At 46.0% G+C, this 18,669-nt stretch overlaps 2 protein-coding genes across 13 annotated transcripts in view; one reads left to right on the top strand and one right to left on the bottom strand.

The window, feature by feature from the left end:
* Positions 1 to 18,669, bottom strand: part of TERT (telomerase reverse transcriptase) — an 84,848-nt gene that overhangs the window by 38,143 nt on the left and 28,036 nt on the right. For 2 of the 12 annotated variants that reach the window (XR_014529592.1, XR_014529593.1), the window contains exon 17: positions 18,180 to 18,280. The exons of the other annotated variants lie outside the window; for them this stretch is intronic. The gene's annotated coding sequence lies outside the window, so the exon portion shown is untranslated. The remainder of the gene's footprint in view (positions 1 to 18,179; positions 18,281 to 18,669) is intronic. 12 annotated transcript variants of the gene reach the window in all.
* LOC310714183 (sodium-dependent neutral amino acid transporter B(0)AT3-like) lies at positions 267 to 18,638 on the top strand. Its single transcript, XM_083519374.1, has 12 exons — positions 267 to 821; positions 3,698 to 3,838; positions 4,195 to 4,332; positions 5,329 to 5,510; positions 7,091 to 7,201; positions 8,205 to 8,317; positions 11,696 to 11,824; positions 12,186 to 12,336; positions 14,474 to 14,678; positions 15,126 to 15,285; positions 16,851 to 17,007; positions 18,271 to 18,638. Exons 1-12 carry the CDS (start codon positions 623 to 625, stop codon positions 18,475 to 18,477), a joined length of 1,893 nt encoding a protein of 630 aa, XP_083375500.1. The 5' UTR covers positions 267 to 622; the 3' UTR covers positions 18,478 to 18,638.

The raw sequence follows: 18,669 nt of genomic DNA, 5'->3' as shown, positions 1-18,669 counted from the left end.
AGGCTTAACTATCTACTTCCCCTCACCTTGGAAGGAACTAATAATCAAGCCTTTGTTCTCCACTTTACTTGAGAAGCTCAGCATGTGAAGAGGTTTGAGTTGGTTGCTCCAGCTCAACTGCATGGCTCTCAGCATCCATTCTTGAGTTCCTCTACCAATAATTTAGGAACTTCTGCCGCTTTGTAACTAAGGTGAACATTGCTGCCTGAGCAACCTTTTATGAAACACATGAACCTGACCTAAGTGGGTAAGTAAACCATTTTTTAACTTACCAAACGTTGTGGCCTTTTTCCTATGCTAGGGGAAGAGGGAACCTTTGGGAAAGGTAATACAATTTAGAGTTTGGATTATTTCTTTACTGCTTTGAAGTAGTAAGATTTTTTTCTGTTAACTTCAGTACCTCATCTCAACTCTGTAATTTGTGTGGCTGTAGGTTGCTAGGTTATTTTATCTGCATTCTTTGGTGTGATGTCGCAGGTGGAAGTTCCATCCATTGTTCAGAATTCATCTGCTGCGCCCCCCCCCCTTGCTACTTACTTGGTTCAGTGAGGAGGTTTACTTGCCTGGCAGCTGCTAATATTGGAGAAATTTGTGCTGAAAGGGGAGAAAAGAGGTTGCAAAGATGGCAACTGATGAACCTGAAGGCGGAGTTGAAGAGTATAAAGTAAAGATGGAAACTGATGAATCTGAAGGCAGCGATGAAGGGTACATAAGGCCCAAGTGGGATAGTAAATTCCAGTACCTTTTAAGCTGTGCTGGATTTGTTGTGGGTCTTGGAAATGTGTGGCGTTTTCCATACTTGTGCCAAACCTACGGAGGAGGTAAGAGAAAACCCACCTTTTCATTGGAGATTAGTTGAGTGATTGTTCAGACTTAAACTACGACAAGCTACTTGTGTTCTAAAATAATGTTATCTGTTTGGGGTGTTTGGCTGTGTTCCAGACCTCTGTAATCTCTGGATCCAGCAACTGTTAAAATTTAATCAATGCTTCTAATTCTTGGAATAGCCAGGCTAGCCTCCCAGTGAGGCGATAGCCTGGGTGGTGAGCCATTAAGGGAGATTAAGGGGCTCTATGTGGCCTGGAGAGCCGCAGGGGGTGCTGTGGGTTAAACCACGGAGCCTAGGACTTGCTGATCAGAAGGTTGGCGGTTCGAATCCCCCCAACAGGGTGAGCTCCCGTTGCACAGTCCCTGCTCCTGCCAACCTAGCAGTTCGAAAGCACATCAAAGTGCAAGTAGATAAATAGGTACCGCTCCGGTGTTTCCGTGCGCTGCTCTGGTTCGCCAGAAGCGGTTTAGTCGTTCTGGCCACATGACCCGGAAGCTGTACGCCGGCTCCCTCGGCCAATAAAGCGAGATGAGCGCCGCAACCCCAGAGTCGGTCACGACTGGACCTAATGGTCAGGGGTCCCTTTACCTTTATGTGGCCTTGAAGTAAAGCAGCAAGCTGGGGAGAAAGTTGGAGTAAAGTTTGGGAGCAATGTTTGATTTCTGTTTGAATACAAAGCTGAAGCCTTTTGGGGTCTTGATGCTGTGAACACCTCTATTGAAGGCTCAGGTTGCATATAGGTGTAAATAAACCATATATCCTAAAGACACCACAGTCTCAGCCTCATTCCCTAAGGAAACATGCAAAATTCACCACATGTGGATTCAAGAGGCTCTCAATTGTATATGCAGCTGCAGCTGCAAAGGTACTTAAATGCAAGAGCAACTTTAGACATAGACCAAAGGAGCTATGAACACCTGAGCTGACTCTAGCTGATTTCCGTTAAAGTTGATTAACTTTAGAAAACAACACTGCCAAATCAAAAGAGACAAAACCATTTTGTTCTACCACTATATGACTTTTAGGAACACTAACATGGAACGAGGTAAATGATTGGTAGGGGAGGCATAAATGCTTTATGCTTTCCCAGTTTTTGAAGTATCATATGACAGAATCATAAAAGCATTGTCCAGAATGGATTGTTTGCAGAGAGCTTCTTCCCTCTCCCCCCCTCACAAATGCCAGAAAAAAAAATGAATAAAAACAAACTAAAATGGAACTGTAAAAACAGCAGCTAGGAATCCTCAGATCAATGAAACAATATTTTTTTCCATCACTTTCACCTTCTAGATCTTCCACAGCACCAATTAGATGTGCTTTCAATGCATGCCGCAGTAAAGAAAACAAAACCCCTCTAACAATTAGTTGTATATTATTGCCTTTTGCACAGATCTAAGCAGGAAGAAGGGACGCGGGTAGCGCTGTGGGTAAAACCTCAGCGCCTAGGATTTGCCGATCGGATGGTCGGCGGTTCGAATCCCCGCGGCGGGGTGAGCTCCCGTCGTTCGGTCCCAGCTCCTGCCCACCTAGCAGTTCGAAAGCACTCTTAAGTGCAAGTAGATAAATAGGTACCGCTTTATAGCGGGAAGGTAAACGGCGTTTCCGTGTGCTGCTCTGGTGCAGGATCACCAGAGCAGCTTCGTCACGCTGGCCACGTGACCCGGAAGTGTCTCCGGACAGCGCTGGCCCCTGGCCTCTTAAGCGAGATGGGTGCGCAACCCCAGAGTCGGATACGACTGGCCCGTACGGGCAGGGAACCTTTACCTTTACCTTTAAGCAGGAAGAACACAATTGGCTGACTCCATGTAAGAGTTAAAACACTGGTTCCTGAGACTTAAAAGTCCCAGGACCCTTTAAAAAGAAATTATGGGCGAAATTGATGAAGTAGCAAAATTTATTGAAAGGAAAACACCATTGCAAGGGTGGGTGACCAATACAGGCACACCTGGTTCTGGAAAAACGCATTTATAAAGTCTCTCATCCGGCCGAAAGTCCCTCCTCCGCCCGCCCACTAGGACGGAGCAGGCAACGTTTACAGCCAACCACGTCTGCCTTATTAACAAATTACCAGCCTACTTCCCCTGTTCATCATTGTACAAATATGGTCAAAGCTCCCTTGCATTTTACCTATTTTACCTATTGACATAAGCAGCTGTCTTAGTAATATTCTGGTTAACCATTATTTGTTCCCAATGCAAGCACAAGCTAGTTTCATATCTGATAAAGCTAAAAGGGCAAACCACAGTTTGCTAATCAGTTGTTCCAGTCCCAGGTGTCAGTGGGTTTCCGTGTCTGGGTCTTAACCACAAGCTGTGTGACGTTCCGTGCATTCTGACCACAGGTTTTGCTAAATGTGTATATCTTGGAGCCGTTTGAGGTCACCTATCAGCTACATTCCCAGAAATTTGCAACCCTTATCTGATTCTATGCATCCTAGATTTATCAGGTAGCCAATTTGCAACTCTTCAGATTTTACACACACACTATGGATTGAGGTCTTATATTTAAAAAGCATTACTAAAAGCATCCTTGAAATGAAAATGAAAAAGCAGCCATAGCCCCGGGCACAGAATTCTGAGGGGACACAACCAGCGCACCCCCCCCATGCATTGGCTTCCCCACCCCAGCAAAAGCAGAAAAGCAGTCCAGACCCATGGTATGCAGGCAGGGATGGAGGGAGATGGACAAGGGCACCCCAGCACAACCTGGCCTGGCACTCCTCTCTATGGGCATCGGGGGGGGGGGATTCGCCCTCCAAGGGCTATGGCGGCTTGCTGGGCTTTCCCTTGTATGGTCAGGCAGGTGGCACCGGGAACCCACGCTATGCCACTGCTATGAGCTAACTGTGCTTGGCTATTGTGTTTCTAGGGGTATTCCTGATTCCATACCTCATCGCGTTTGTGTTGGGAGCCATCCCTGTATTTTTTCTTGAATTAGCTATTGGGCAATGCTTGAAAAAAGGCTGCATTCGACTCTGGTGGCACATCTCTCCTTACCTGGGAGGACTGGGTAGGTTTCTGTAACTGCCTTTACTTGTGATTATACAATCTTCTAATCATTGCTCCTTCCTGGAAATGCACGGGCTCTGTGAGGCTGTAATAGCAAACTCAGTCGTAATAAACTCAGGCAGTTGTCTGGAACATAAACAGGGACACTCAGGGGCAGCCTTTCCGATTTCACCACCTGAGGCAAAATGGAAATTGCATCCCCCACCCCACTCAGTTTGTTTAATTCACAGAGCAATGTTCTTTTCCAGACTGCCAGAGTTCAGATAGTCATTGGATTTGATCTTTCATTTGTGCAGATCAGACTCCTGCAGTTGTCTTTGCTCATGCCAATTCTGCGTCTGCTTGCATGTTCCACAGGTTACACTTCTCTGATACTGTCCTTCCTAGTGATTCTCTATTACAATATGCTTTTAGCCTTGGTGTTATGGTATCTTATAAATTCTTTCCGAAACCCGTTACCTTGGAGTTCCTGCCCAACAGATACCAGCAAACCAGGTGAGTTCCCAAGTCTATTGCTGCTTTCTGTTACGGTATTAGTATCCGCTTTTCTATGTATCCTTCAACCACCGCATAAAATTGTTTGTCCAACTCTACTACAGTCGGCAATTGTTAGACCCAGCTTTGTCCCTGCCATGCCTCCTTTGGCCGTAGGGAATAGGATATGAACTGAACTAAACACTTGGCAGAGTAATGCAACAGAGGTAGAATAATAATAATAATAATTTTATTTATACCCTGCCCATCTGAAAGAAGCAGCAGTAAGTTTACATTTAAGGCATAGCTTAGTTTAATAATGGTTTAAAGTGCTGTGTTGATGGGGCCAATAGCTTAAAGCAGGTGTGGGGCATCTTCACGCCCTCCAACTCTTACTGCACTACGACTCAGACAAACCCTAGCCATAGGCCATGCTTGCTAGGGCTGATGGGAGTTGTAGTTCAATGACAGCTGGAGGTCCAAAGGTTCCCCACTCCTGGCTAGTTTACTAGTTATGCCAAAGCAAGAGCTTCCTGGGCAGAGAGAACTGATGCCTGAAGAAAGGCCCCATTCCTGCCCCTTCCCCTTTATGGAATAGCTTCAAGAGGATGAGGCACATATCCATTCACCCGGGGCTGTGCCTGGTTGCATCCCTAACCCAAATATATGTAGGGCTAGAGAGTTTTGTTCCAGGCTTGGTCTGGAAGAGCTGAGGTGAAGCATCTCCTCTTGATGTCATTCTTTTGGGAAGCCCTGTTTGTCAATCAAGAGGAGGCTATTCCCCAAACTAAACAATACCTCAGTCTAGAACTCCAGAAGAGAGGGGTTTATGGTGGGTTCACATTTTCCTTAAGAACAAAACAAAACATGGAATGGAGTTTTTAAAATACAGTATACCATCTGCACGCTCAATTGGTGTAGAATGGGACAACTGCATATTCCTGATCGTCAGGATCCTTTCCAACTCTTTTACGATTCCATCTGTTTTGATCATGCATTCTGTGCTTGTTATTCCAGAACTTATTGAAGAATGTCACAAAAGCACACCTACCAATTATTTCTGGTATAGGTACACTTTAAACATAAGCACGGATATTGGAAACAGTGGTGCGCTTCAGTGGTGGCTGGTTTTATGTTTGGCAGCCTGCTGGTTACTTGTGTTCATTTGTACAGTACGAGGAATTGAATCGACTGGAAAGGTGAGCAGGGATTATTACCAGACACCTGTATTTCACTGACCTGGTCCTTACTGAAGTGGTAAAGCCACTTTTGGACTGCACCACATGAGATAGGAGGCAGCTCACATGAATGTTCTACCATATTTTTTAAAAGGCACCTGCCCATTGAAAACTAATGCGTCTGCGAGGAGGCTAGGTTAGAATCCACATGCAGGAGGTTTTTTTTTGCATTTGTTTGATAGTCTTATTACCTGCCTACAGTTAGAAATGGTACAGTCCAGACAGAAGATAGAGTATTATCTAATATTCTATTTTTAAATTTAGGGGGTGAGGGCCTGCCATTTTGTAGCTGAAATAGCAGTATCTTCGCAGAATAGGCATGGCACTCTCAGCATTAATATCTTGGCTTATGTTTGTGGTATTTCCACTGAATGGTTCCCAATATGTAAAGGAAATGAGAAAAATTGTGGATTAATTAGCTATAAAGTACAACTATGAGGAACACAAGAGTTCCTACTAGATTACAGAGCTAAAGCACCTTGGGAAGGAACAGCAGTTTAGATGGCCTGACTCGGACTGCGTCATAAAACGTCATAATGAATAGTCAGTTGAATAATATATTGCCTGTCTTATGGTGTATTTAACTTTTGAGGTCCACTGTGTGAAACTGCTTCTTCTCCACTGTAGATAAACCATATTTCAAAAAGTTAAGATCCCGACACAAAAAGCTGTTGAGCTTTATTTCTGATTGGGCAGCCATACACCCGATTTCTGAAAAAAGCAGTCCAGATGAATCGCAGGAAATTCTGGATGTATGGCAGCCCTAGATACATCTAATAAAACAGACTGTAGTTCCTTAAGTTGTCACAAGGTGTTTTCTTTCTTCTTTTTTCTGCAACAGACTAAAGGCTGGTTAACACATGCATGCTTGCCTCTTCAATCAATCAATCAATCAATCAATCAATCAATCAATCACTCAGCCAGTTAGTATCCTACTTTTCATCCAAAGAGTTCAAGCGACTCTCTCTTTCCTCTTGCACACAATCTGCTCACAATCTTTCAGTCGGTTAGACTGGAGAACATTCTCAAGAACTGTCTCAAGAACTGGCTTCATGGCCATAGGCACCAACTTGGACAAAATGTTGGGAGGGGGCCCCCACTGCCTGCACTTCCCCCACCTCCCTGCACTTCTGTGGAGCACACTTCCACAGGTTTCCTCAATTCTAGTCTGCCATGTTAACCACTGCTGCACCACACTGGATGGCACCATTATGTGGTGATTTACACACATGCATGAGCTGCTGTAGCTCAAACATGGCAGATAGAACTTCTACATTTCCTCAAACCACGCTAAACAAAAACAGTTTTTCACTGACAAAATAAAAAAATTCCTTCCAGTAGCACCTTAAAGACCAACTAAGTTAGTTCTTGGTATGAGCTTTTGTGTGCATGCACACTTCTTCAGATACTCAGTTTTTCACTGAGTTGGATTCAGCTGCAACTGTTCAGTAATTTTGTGTGCACAGTATCTGTTTCATGGTATTGCCTTAACCTCTTCCTGACACTCACTTTTTTCTTATCTGTTTTGCTCTTCCTCTTAGGCAATATATTTTACAGCCACATTTCCTTACCTAATTCTAACATTATTCCTAATTTATGGACTGACTCTCCCAGGAGCCGTTCACGGATTACTCTACTTCATGACTCCTAATGCAAGTATTTATTCAATTGATCCTTGGTGTTCCAGATGATGTACAGAAAGTCTGACTTGGTCTTTTAGAGGTGGCTTTGAACTTTGAACTTTCCTCCATGCTGCTTCTTTGTTTACCACTTAATACTACAGTGGTGCCTCGCAAGACGAAAAGAATCCGTTTTGTGATTCCCTTCGTCTAGCGGTTTTTTCGTCTTGCGAAGCAAGCCCATTGACGGATTAGCGGATTAGCGCTATTAGCGGCCTATCTGCTGATCGGATCAGCTGATAAGCGGCTTAGCGGCTTAGAAAAAGGGGGGGGAGGGAAAAAAACCAGCAGTAACTCGCAAGACATTGTTGTCTTGCGAAGCAAGCCCATAGGAAATTCGTTTTGCGAAGCACCTCCAAAACGGAAAACTCTTTCGTCTAGCGAGTTTTCCATCTTGCGAGGCATTCGTCTTGCGGGGCACTGTAGTTGGGATCCACACATATTCTGGCAATTGTACTTTGTTAACTCCCTCTGGAATCTATGAAGAACAGAAACTTGTGTAAAAAGTGCCCTTTTCTAAAATTCACGAATATAGACAACCCAGGGTCAAATAATATTTTTCGGAAGACAGGGCAGAACTACACTTCATTGTGCCAGCATGGGGTGTCCCAGTTCTGTATTTGACTTGTAATGCTGGGGCGAATGCAGAGATGGAGAGATGCATTTGCAGAGGAAGCCAGTGGGCAGCTACTTAATCCTCCCTATGCCCACCAATTCTTCCCTACAAATGCTCCCCTGGACTGCTTTTTGTTTCTCCGTCTGGCAGGGTCCAAGAGTGGAAGATGTGCAAGTGAAGGTAAAAGCACTCTAGTGAGCATTTGTAAGGGACTATCGCCAAACATGGAAAGAGTTAAGCGCTCTCTCCTACACACTGATTCTCCCCCTCCAGCAAGCCCCCAGCAGGCAGTTTGTGAAACACAGGAATTATGAGACTAATAATGTGTTTAACCCTGAGCTCTCTCTTTCTCTCTCACAGCTCACGAAACTCAACAATCCACGTGCCTGGCTTGATGCAGCCACCCAGATTTTTTCCTCTCTTTCTTTAGGATTTGGGGGACACATAGCATATGCAAGCTACAACCCGTCAAGGTAGGTTTGTTAGCTTTTGCTCACAATGTGGAGGGGAGTTGTTATTTTTTTAAATATTTATTACGGCCATAGGCCCATACAGATAAAAACAAGACATAAATAACAGCTTGTGCACGTGGGAGTTGTTTGACGCAGTCAAATTGACTTCTATGAGGTAGCGCCTCAGTGATCTCTGGAGACAAGACTCAATTCATTCAGCCCACACTGGAGCACAGGAAAAGCGTCTGGCTCGGTTCGATTGATGTTTCTCTGTGTGAATCCCAAAGATGCCCTTTATTGTTTTTTCTGCAATGCCAGTGTTGGGCAGATGCCCCAGTACACAGGCTGTCGCACACAAACAGTGGTAGATTGCATATGCATGTCTGCGTGTGAAGATCTCCACATCATCTGCAGGAAGGATGGGAGTGAATGTGGAAGTGGGAAAACTTCCGCTAAGTTTGAGATGCAATACTTTATGATTAATGAGTCCCACTGAAGTCAGCTGCAGAGCCCAGACTTGAGAGTTTTTATTTTTGATCAGAAGGCAAGTGACTGAGGCAGCTGCATGTTCTCAATACAGTGGTACCTCTGGTTACGAACTTACCGTATTTTTCACCCTATAGGACGCACTTTTTCCCCTCCAAAAATGAAGGGGAAATGTGTGTGCGTCCTATGGGGCGAATGCAGGCTCCTTGGCTTCAGCGATAGCAACGCGAAGCCTCCGAAGCCTGCGCTCCGGAGGCTTCGTGTTGCTTTCGCTGAAGCCAGGAGAGTCTGCTCTTTGAGGCTGGCGGTGGGGGAAAGCAGCGCTTCCCCCCATCGCCAGCCCCAGAGGATCGGGTGGCAGCGGGAAGGTAAGCGACGCCTTCGTGCTGCTCCTTGACTCCGCTTTGAGGCTGGTGGTGGGGGAAAGCAGTGCTTCCCCCCCATTGCCAGCCCCACAAGCTGGGTCGAAAAGCCCGCAGGAGCCGCATACTCTTTAAAGGGTGTGTGGCTTCTGCGGGCTTTTCTATGAGGTGGGGGAATTCCCCCACCTCACAGAAAAGCCCGCAAGAGCTGCGCAGCCTTTAAAGAGTGCACAGCTCTTGGGGGCTTTTCCCCAAGGAGGGAGAAGGGACTGACTGGCTGAGTCTGTCCCTTCTCCCTCCTGTGGACTTTTGCTGGAGATGGGGAAATTCCCCCACCTCCCGCAAAAGCACGCAGAAGCCGCGGGCTCTTTAAAGGGTGCACGGCTTCTGCTGGCTTTTCTACGGGGGGGGGGGAATCCCCCACCTCGTAGAAGAGCCCGCAGGAGCCGCACACCCTTTAAAGAGTGCGCCGCTCTTGGGGGCTTTTCCCCGAGGAGGGAGAAGGGTCTGACTGGCCGTTTCAGTCCCTTCTCCCTCCTGGTCGAAAAGCCCGCAGGAGTCGCGCGCGGTGGGGGAATTCCTCTACCTCCCGCAAAAGCAGGGAGAAGGTCTTGGAGTAGTGCACAGGCTGCGTGCAGCCTGCCCGCTGTTCCTGGAGCTGCGGGGGAGGAAATCATATTTTTTCCCTTGATTCCCCCCCCTGAAAACTAGGTGTGTCCTATGGGCCGGTGCGCCTTATAGGGCTAAAAATACGGTAATTCCTTCCGGAGGTCCATTCTTAACCTGAAACCTAGTGGTTCTCTAGTAGTTCATGTTTTTAAACTGAAAGCTGCTTTGAGTCCCGTCAGGGAAAAAGATGGGGCATAAACAAATTAATAACAATGACCAAACAACACATTCCAGCTATTTAGTTTTTGTGGCAATATGCCACCTGTGCTTGGCCATTTCTTCAGGCCCATCTTGCAGCCAAAGAGAATCTGGCAGGCTAAGCTCTTCTAACCAGTTTAAAGTCTTCTGCAGAAACCAGCATTCACAGCATTGGAAGAGGGACCCTAGGACTAAATTTGCTTCCCCCCTTCTCCAATTTCATTGAAATGATTGTTCATTGCTTCTTGCATTCCAGTTTGTCAGCCTAAAAAGGGAAAGATGGATTTGAAGCCACCTGGAAATGGCATTGTTTGAGGGCATACACAAGCTTAAACCGAGAGTATGTCCTGTAAATGGCAAGCTCCATCCATTTATTATTATTATTATACCCTTGATGGGACGCGGGTGGCGCTGTGGGTAAAACCTCAGCGCCTAGGACTTGCCGATCGCATGGTCGGCGGTTCGAATCCCCGCAACGGGGTGCACTCCCGTCGTTCGGTCCCAGCGCCTGCCAACCTAGCAGTTCGAAAGCACCCCCGGGTGCAAGTAGATAAATAGGGACCGCTTACCAGCGGGAAGGTAAACGGCGTTCCGTGTGCTGCGCTGGCTTGCCAGATGCAGCTTGTCACGCTGGCCACGTGACCTGGAAGTGTCTGCGGACAGCGCTGGCTCCCGGCCTATAGAGTGAGATGAGCGCACAACCCTAGAGTCTGGCAAGACTGGCCCGTACGGGCAGGGGTACTTTTACCTTTACACCCTTGATGGGGGTTGGAGAGTGTGCACAAAAGATGTTAAGTTGCTCAAAAGCTACAAAGTCAGTCTGCTGGCACAGAGTGGGTCCCTCTTTGAGTGAAAGGCAGCAGAACAAGGGGATTTAGTGGGCTGCCTTAGGTGAGAGATAGGGTTGCAAAGGCCATTTGGTTGTTTAGACTTTTTTTATCTGTTTTTATTCAGGTATTTGGTTAAATTGGAAATACTACCTGTTGTCCTTATTGTGGTTTAAGCTTTACTTGCCTTGTGATGCAGATGGTTTAAATTTGTTGTAATTTACTGGAGCTGATATTAGGCTGACCAGCTGTAATTTTCATATATTGTTATCCCCCATGTCAGTACTGGTCGCTGTCCTCTTCAGATCACCACACAGACGCTTCTTGTTCTTTTATAACTTTTTATTGCATATTAACAAAACAATCTTATACACGGTTCTTAACTATTATTCCTCAGAGTCACTTATTTCAGATACCTTCTGAGCTCTGCTTCTCTGTGACCAGCCACTCTCAAAATGTCAAATGCGCCCTTCCCTTCGCTTTCCGCTTTTTTCTAACCTCCTGGCTAGAGCTGGCTTGTATCTCCCCTCCTCCGAATCTGAGCTAGAACTTAACCTTTGCCTTTCCTGTGAACAGCCGGTCCCTCCCTGTTGTTCCTGTTGCTCTCTTCTATTAGATTCACTGCTCTCCTTCTCCCTTTGGGGAATGCTTTCTCCCTCTGAGAAACTGGACACTTCTAACTCTTCCCTGACACCCCATCCCCGGCTATATCTGCCTATTGCTTTGTTTTACTGTTCTGGGATTGAAAATATTCAGTGAAGAGTAGAGTATAAGTAGCTGAAATGTATAACATTAGAAGGAGATAGTGCTGTCCTTTGTAACATTTAATCGGGTTGTTGTGTACTTGTTTTTCCTAGAAATGACTGTGAAATGGATGCTGTCATGATAGCAGGAATAAACTCTTTGACTTCTTTGTTTGCGTCAATCCCAATTTTTTCAATTCTGGGGTTCAAAGCAACAATGGCCTATGAAGAATGTTTGGAAAGGTGAGCCATTCAAGTTTCACAGTTAGGAACCAATTTAAGGTGTTGGTCCAAGCCCTCTGTTCACAATTTGTTTTGTTTTTCATTGTCTAGAATTTAGTGTCATTTCTCCCCCCCCCCCTTAAACCAGTTTAGGGGACCCCAGAGGGCAGAATTAAAATAAGATTGTAGCATAGAACACAAAGTATACAATCCTGCATGTTCCATGTGCATAATCATTAATTCAGGTATACAGGCAACTTCCTTTTTGTGTGGGGGTTGTGTTCTGCCCCTGGCCTGCCCCTATTTGAAGCAAATTGCTGTTGTTTTTCTTAGAGACTGTGGCAATGCAAATAATTCGTATCATTCCTGCCTTTACTGACAGAAATGTTAAATACATCACCAAGGCATTCAGGAACGACAACATCACTGTAGACAGCAGCGCATTTTGGCTCAGTTATTTGAATGGAACAGATATCAATAAACTGGCATCTCTCAACCTGGCAAATTGTGATCGCCAGAAATTCCTTGATCAGGTATCGTACTCCATTACAAAATGATCCAGTTGTAAAAGTACAGTATGCACTGATTTTGTAGTTGCCCAAACAACGCCACTTGCTGGGGCTATTGCCACAGACACGGCATTAGTTCCTGATGCCATTCATATGCTCTTTTTCTGCCAAGGCACCTATTTACAGGAAATGGTACAAAATCGTCTCAGACTTCGGCACCTTATGCATGATCTCTGTGAGCTGGGTTTTCTGGCTGCTGCCTTCCCTGATGGCATGCAGGTTTTAAGCAGGTGCATGGATGGTAAGGGCAAGGCTGTGTCTGTTGATAGGAACTGATGGCTATAGGTTCCCTGGCTTGGGCATAATGGTGTCTCCATTACCAGCCATGATGCACCATGGGCTTTTACTGAATAGGATCTGAAGTGATAGGGCTCCCCCAGAGCTTTTGCTGTTTTTGCCACGACAGGTAGTGCATTGAGTAGGGAGCAGTAGGGTGGCACAAGTGGGGCTAGGTTGCCCTCCCAGCTTCCCAACAGTGCACGTTGCCATTGCTTATGGGGGAGGACAAGACAGTGGGGAGCTTGGCGAGGGTGGCTGCTGCGGCAGAGCCAACCCGCTGCTCCTGTTGCAGCACTTGCACCATGGCAACCTCCCTGCCGCCTTGCTCCTCTCCTTCACAGCGGCATGTGGCACAGTGGTACCTCAGGTAACATACGCTTCATGTTACAGACTCCGCTAACCCAGAAATAGTACCTCAGGTTAAGAACTTTGCTTCAGGATGAGAACAGAAATCGGGCTCCGGCGGCGCGGTGGCAGGAGGCCCCATTAGCTAAAGTGGTGCTTCAGGTTAAGAACAGTTTCAGGTTAAGAACGGACCTCCGGAATGAATTAAGTACGTAACCTGAGGTACCACTGTATTTGGGGAAGCCAGGTGAGCAGTGCAACCTCACCTGAGAGGAAGCAATGACAGACCACACTGACTGTGTCAACAGCTTTGCAATGGTCACATTCCATGAAGGTTTCTGCAGCTTCCACTGCAGTTTTCTGTAGAGTTTCTCTGCTGAACCTCTGCCATTCTGCAAGGTGGTCACAGCCCTGGCTCTTCAGCTACCTACCGTTGATGTGATGGCCCAGGCAGGAAATTCTTTCAGAAGTGCTGTGTTTAGCTTTTTGGCTTCACACAAGCTGCTCAGTCTCTGGTAAACTAGCTTGTTACCCTACCCATATGTATGAGTGCACAGAGACCACAGGTTGTTTGCCTGGCTATCTCCAAAGAAACACAATCTACATTCCCCCCACCCCACTATGCTTGCACACAGAAGATGGGGCTCGGGGTACCCACCAGAACTCTAGTCCAGCTTGATAAGTTTCCCCTTATAATTCTGCAGAGACAGACAGAAACCACACCTGTGTCTGCACGTATGAGCACTAAAAGAACCACAGAAAGCATCCTGTGAGCTTAGGTGGCTGCTTTTATTATTATGTTATTACCATTCCTTCACCCTTAGCTCCCAGGGCAAGTGACAACAATTTAAAATGCAACACTAAAAACAGATTACAGCAACTTAATACCACTAAAACATGGTGAGTCCTAAAAATGCACATCTCAGGTGTCGAAGGTCAAGAGGGTTTTTTTGTTTTCCCCACCCACCCCAGTAAGAACTTGTCATCGGTAATGGCTGTATCTTATTCCAAATAATGGCCACCGTATTTTTCGCCCTATAGGACGCACCGGCCGATAGGACGCACCTAGGTTTTTTTTTGGGTGGGGGAATAAAGGGAAAAAAATTATTCCCCCCCCCCCAGCCGCAGCTTCAGTGCGCCCTGCACTCCAGGCAGCAGTCTGCTATCTGCAGCGTAGGGAGCCCTGCGGGAAGTCCCGCAGGATCCCCAGGCTTGCTGATAGCTTCCTGAAGCCTGGAGAGCGAGAGGGGTTGGTGCACACCGACCCCTCTCGCTCTCCAAGCTTCAGCAAAAGCCTGCATTCACCCCATAGGACGCACACAGATTTCCCCTTCATTTTTTGGAGGGGAAAAAGTGCGTCCTATAGGGCGAAAAATACGGTAAATGTTGAGTAATACAACATTTTGCCTCTGCATTAGAATAAATAACACTCAGAAATCAATCTGACAGATTTTACCATTATTTGTGAATTTTGCAGAGTGTTTCTGGAACCGGCTTGGCCTTTATTCTGTTCACTGAAATCGTCCTTAAGATGCCTGGATCAAACGCTTGGGCGATTCTGTTTTTTCTCATGCTGTTCAGTCTTGGTATATCTTCCATGTTTGGATTTGTTCAAAGTATCTTGACGCCTCTCACAGAATCTCGCATTGTGTCTAGATACATATGCAAGGAGGCTGTATGTGGTAAGGCATCTTCTTCAAATACTTTTCTTGTCAATATCATGCTCAAGATTAATACAGGCAAAAAAAGTCCCTCTTCAACAAGGCCTTGTGCTAATTCTATGGCCTTTTAATTGTGTTTGTGGGGGCGGGGGGGTGGTGTCTTGTTTTTGTTCGATTTATTTTGTGCTTTTATCCTGTGTTTTTATCTTGTGAAACCGCCCTGAGATCTCTGAAGGGTTTTATATAAATTAACAAATAGTAACAGCAACAATAACAATAATCTGTTGGGCAGAAACTATATAGTTTTAATGATGCCAGATTGCACCCATTAACCGTTAAGGAGGATAGGTGAGCAGCAAAACATGGGTGTTTGCAAGAATGGAACATCTATAAACACACATCTAAACACCACTGGTTAGGTTTCTTTTTATTTCCTTTGTGTTGAGTGACAAATGTTGCTGTCTGTAGGTTTAATATGCCTTACTGCCTTTCTGCTGGGCCTGGTTTTTACTCTGAGAACAGGAAACTACTGGCTTGAGATGTTTGATGCCTTTGCGGCGACCATGCCTTTGCTCGTCATTGCTTTCTTTGAAGTGATCGGTGTTGTATATATTTATGGAATGAAAAGGTAATGTTTCTTTGCATATGTATCCGGATAAGCCCTTAGGTGCTGGTTGCTGTATTGTAACATCAGCATTACTCCTTATTAACAGTGATAACATTCAAATAACATTTCAATGCCCTTCCTCTAGAATGTCTCAGACAACCCTGTGCAGTAGGCCCACCTAGTGAATTCACTGCAGAAATAAGATCAGAACTGAGGACTTCCTCATTAACAGCTCAGCTCTTGGAGACTCGATTCCCAGCTGCTAATAGCTTTCTGAGCCAAGCCTGATTTTTTTTGCTGAATTTGTGAGTTCTTTACTACTGAAAGCACTTTTTGCAGCATTTAACTCACACAAGCAACTCAAGGCAGATGGACACATGCAGCCGTATTCATAAATAAGCAATTCTATTAAGAAATGAACACACTATGGAGAAGCTAGGCGCTTCAACAGAACTACTGATTCAGCATAACCCAGTGAAACTTAACCGCAGATTCGTTTAGACAGATTCTGCAATGCCTGAAAATTCTCAGCAAAATTAGCCTACTCCACCTACATCTTGTCATGCAAATCAGGATTTTTTAGTGATGGAGTGCCTTGCCCCCCCCCCCCGGCCTGCTCTCCCACTTAGAACATTAAAAAGCAATGAAGGCCTGATCTTTAAGAGGAGCAGGAAAGTCAAAAGTGAGGGTGTCTCCCAGATCTCTTCCTGGCCTAGGTGCAGCAAGAGATACCTGGTTATTGTATTTGAAGTATAATCCCATGTCCCCCTGCTCAGAAATAAATTCCATTGTATTCTGTGGCACTAAGGTCCCAACTAAGTGGTGCTGTGGTCTCAACCACTGAACCTCTTGGGCTTGCCAATCAGAAGGTCGGTGGTTCAAATCCGTGCAACGGGGTGAACTCCCGTTGCTCTGTCCCAGCTCCTGACAACCTGGCACTAGAAGCAGTTAAGTCATGCTGGCCACATGACCTGGAAAGCTGTCTGTGGACAAACACCGGCTCCCCCAGTCTGAAAATGAGATGAGCGCTGCCACCCCATAGTGACCTTTGACTGGACTTAACTGTGCAGTAGCCCTTTACCTTTACGCCCAGATAAGGTTTGCAGCCTTAATTTGATGACTTAAATCCCACAATATGCAATAGGATAAAGGTCTCCTATCTGTTGTGTTTATTTTTCCTTGATTTGAAAATCCCTCTGGTTTAAAAGATTAAGAACTCTAGGCAGGGAGAGCAGAGGCCTCGAAGTTTCCCACCAGCAGTTAAAACCTGGAAAGGAGACGGAACAGGCTAGCTGGTCAGTCTTCCCCACTATGGAGACATGTAATACATTTCTATTTCAGTCACAGAAATCATTTCTAAATTAGTACATAAACGTTTTACGCCAGCCTGAATCCTCTTTTGTTTGTGTTTCCCTCTTTTGAGTGATGCTTATGTAGCTGCTCTGCTTGTTCCTGCTTTCATCAAGTGATGAGCAGGCATGCGGTCAGAGGAGAAACAGAAGTTTAGCTGGCTTCATTTTTAATAAGGTTGCATGCAAATGAATTGTCCACAGATCCCTCCCTAAATATATCCATTTCATTAACAGATTCAGTGCAGATGTGGAAGAGATGACAGGAAGACCACTAAAATGCTATTGGAAGGCAACGTGGCAATTTTTCTCCCCAGGGATAATGTTCCTAATTTTTTTGTCCTATATATTTCTTGAGCCACCTGCAAGCTACAATACATGGAACCCAAATTACGTAAGTTACTTTTCTACATGTCATTACTAGTCTTTCCCTAATTTGCATTCATGGGGGGGATTCAGCTCTCCAATCTTGCTGCTATGAACTCCTGAATTGATAAAGATGCTCTGCTTAAGCACAGAATTCCTCTTTAGTGGTTTGGCTTTACCTGCAAACTCTCTCTCTGTCTCCCAAGACAGATGGATGCCAACAACAACCTATCACAACAGGGCATCAGCTGCAATTTTTGTATTTACTTATGGAACTCAAGGTCACCTCCATGTGGTTCCTAGCTAGTCAACCATGCAGACACTGACCAGTCCCAGACACAACATGCAGAGGATTGCCACTGGCACAATGGGACTTTCTTCCCCTCTCCTCCTCCCATGGCCCCCCAAAATTTGGTCGGGGTGCACAAGGGAAGGAGAGAGGGAGAACATCCCATCATGTGAGGCGACATCCTTGTGCTGCTGAAGCCATAGTCTTAGCCCTACACTGCATGCAACTCAGGAGTCTTCCCTTTCCCTTTTGGAATATTGCCAACCTTTGCTTACCTCCCACTTGGAAGTATTAACCCGCTGTAATTCCTGTCCTCACTTACCTGGGAGCAACCCATATACCGTATTTTTCGTCCCATAGGACGCACCTAGTTTTTTGGGGGGGAAATAAAGGGGAAATTTTTTTCCTTTATTTACCCCCCGAAAGCAGGTCGGGGAAACTGAACCAGGTCGAGGAACAGCGGGATGGCGGCGCTGCACCTCCCTGCTGTCCCCCGAGCTTGTGGGGCTGGCCGATGTCTGCCCGGCGCGAGGGGCGCTCTGCTTCAGGGCGCCCCACGCGCCGGGCGGTAGGCTGCTATCCCCAGCGTGGGGAGCCCTGCGGGGAACTCCTGCAGGGCTCCCCACACTGCGGATGTCTGCCCGGCGCGAGGGGCGCTCTGCTTTCAGGGCGCCCGGCGCTCCGGGAAGCAGTCTGCTATCCGCAGCCTAGACATCCCTGCAGGACCTCCCGCAGGGCTGCCTAGGCTGCGGATGTCTTCCTGAAGCCTGGAGAGCGAGAGGGGTCGGTGCGCACTGACCCCTCTCGCTCTCCAAGCTTCAGCGAAAGCCTGCATTTGCCCCATAGGACGCACCCAGATTTCCCCTTCATTTTTGGAGGGGAAAAAGTGCATCCTATAGGGCGAAAAATACGGTAACCTGATGGGATTTACTTCCGCGTAAATGCATAGAAGATTGTGCTGTTTAATGTGGCTTTCATGCAATACATTTGTTTCTCCCAAAGGTAAATTTTCCTGCAAAAGAGTCAAAAAAGTATCCTCCCTGGGCTGTCGTCATCTCTGAGATGCTTGAAAATGTACCATGTTTGATGATCCCTTTCGGAGCCATTTATCAACTTTGGAGAATTGTGTTGAAAAAGAAACTGCTACGAAAAATACATCCAGATACCAGCACCGGTATCCCTGGTATCACCAGTAGCACCCGATCTTAACTTTTGTTTCAGCGATCTGCTCACCCTTGTTTTCCCCATCCTATCCTGACCATTAAAAACCCCCATACATGTATCCTCAAATTTAAGGTATTCAATCAGTAAGAATGTAAGGATTTCTACGTAAAACCATTTTCTAAATAAATGCATCTTTATATATAGCACTCAAGAATGTTCATAATACATAACACATAA

The sequence above is a fragment of the Podarcis liolepis genome (assembly GCF_965112155.1).
Source record: "Podarcis liolepis genome assembly, chromosome: 8".
Classification (NCBI taxonomy): Eukaryota; Metazoa; Chordata; class Lepidosauria; order Squamata; family Lacertidae; genus Podarcis; species Podarcis liolepis.
The sequence above is the reverse complement of the archived record's forward strand: the minus strand, read 5'-3'. Positions and strand labels throughout refer to the sequence as shown.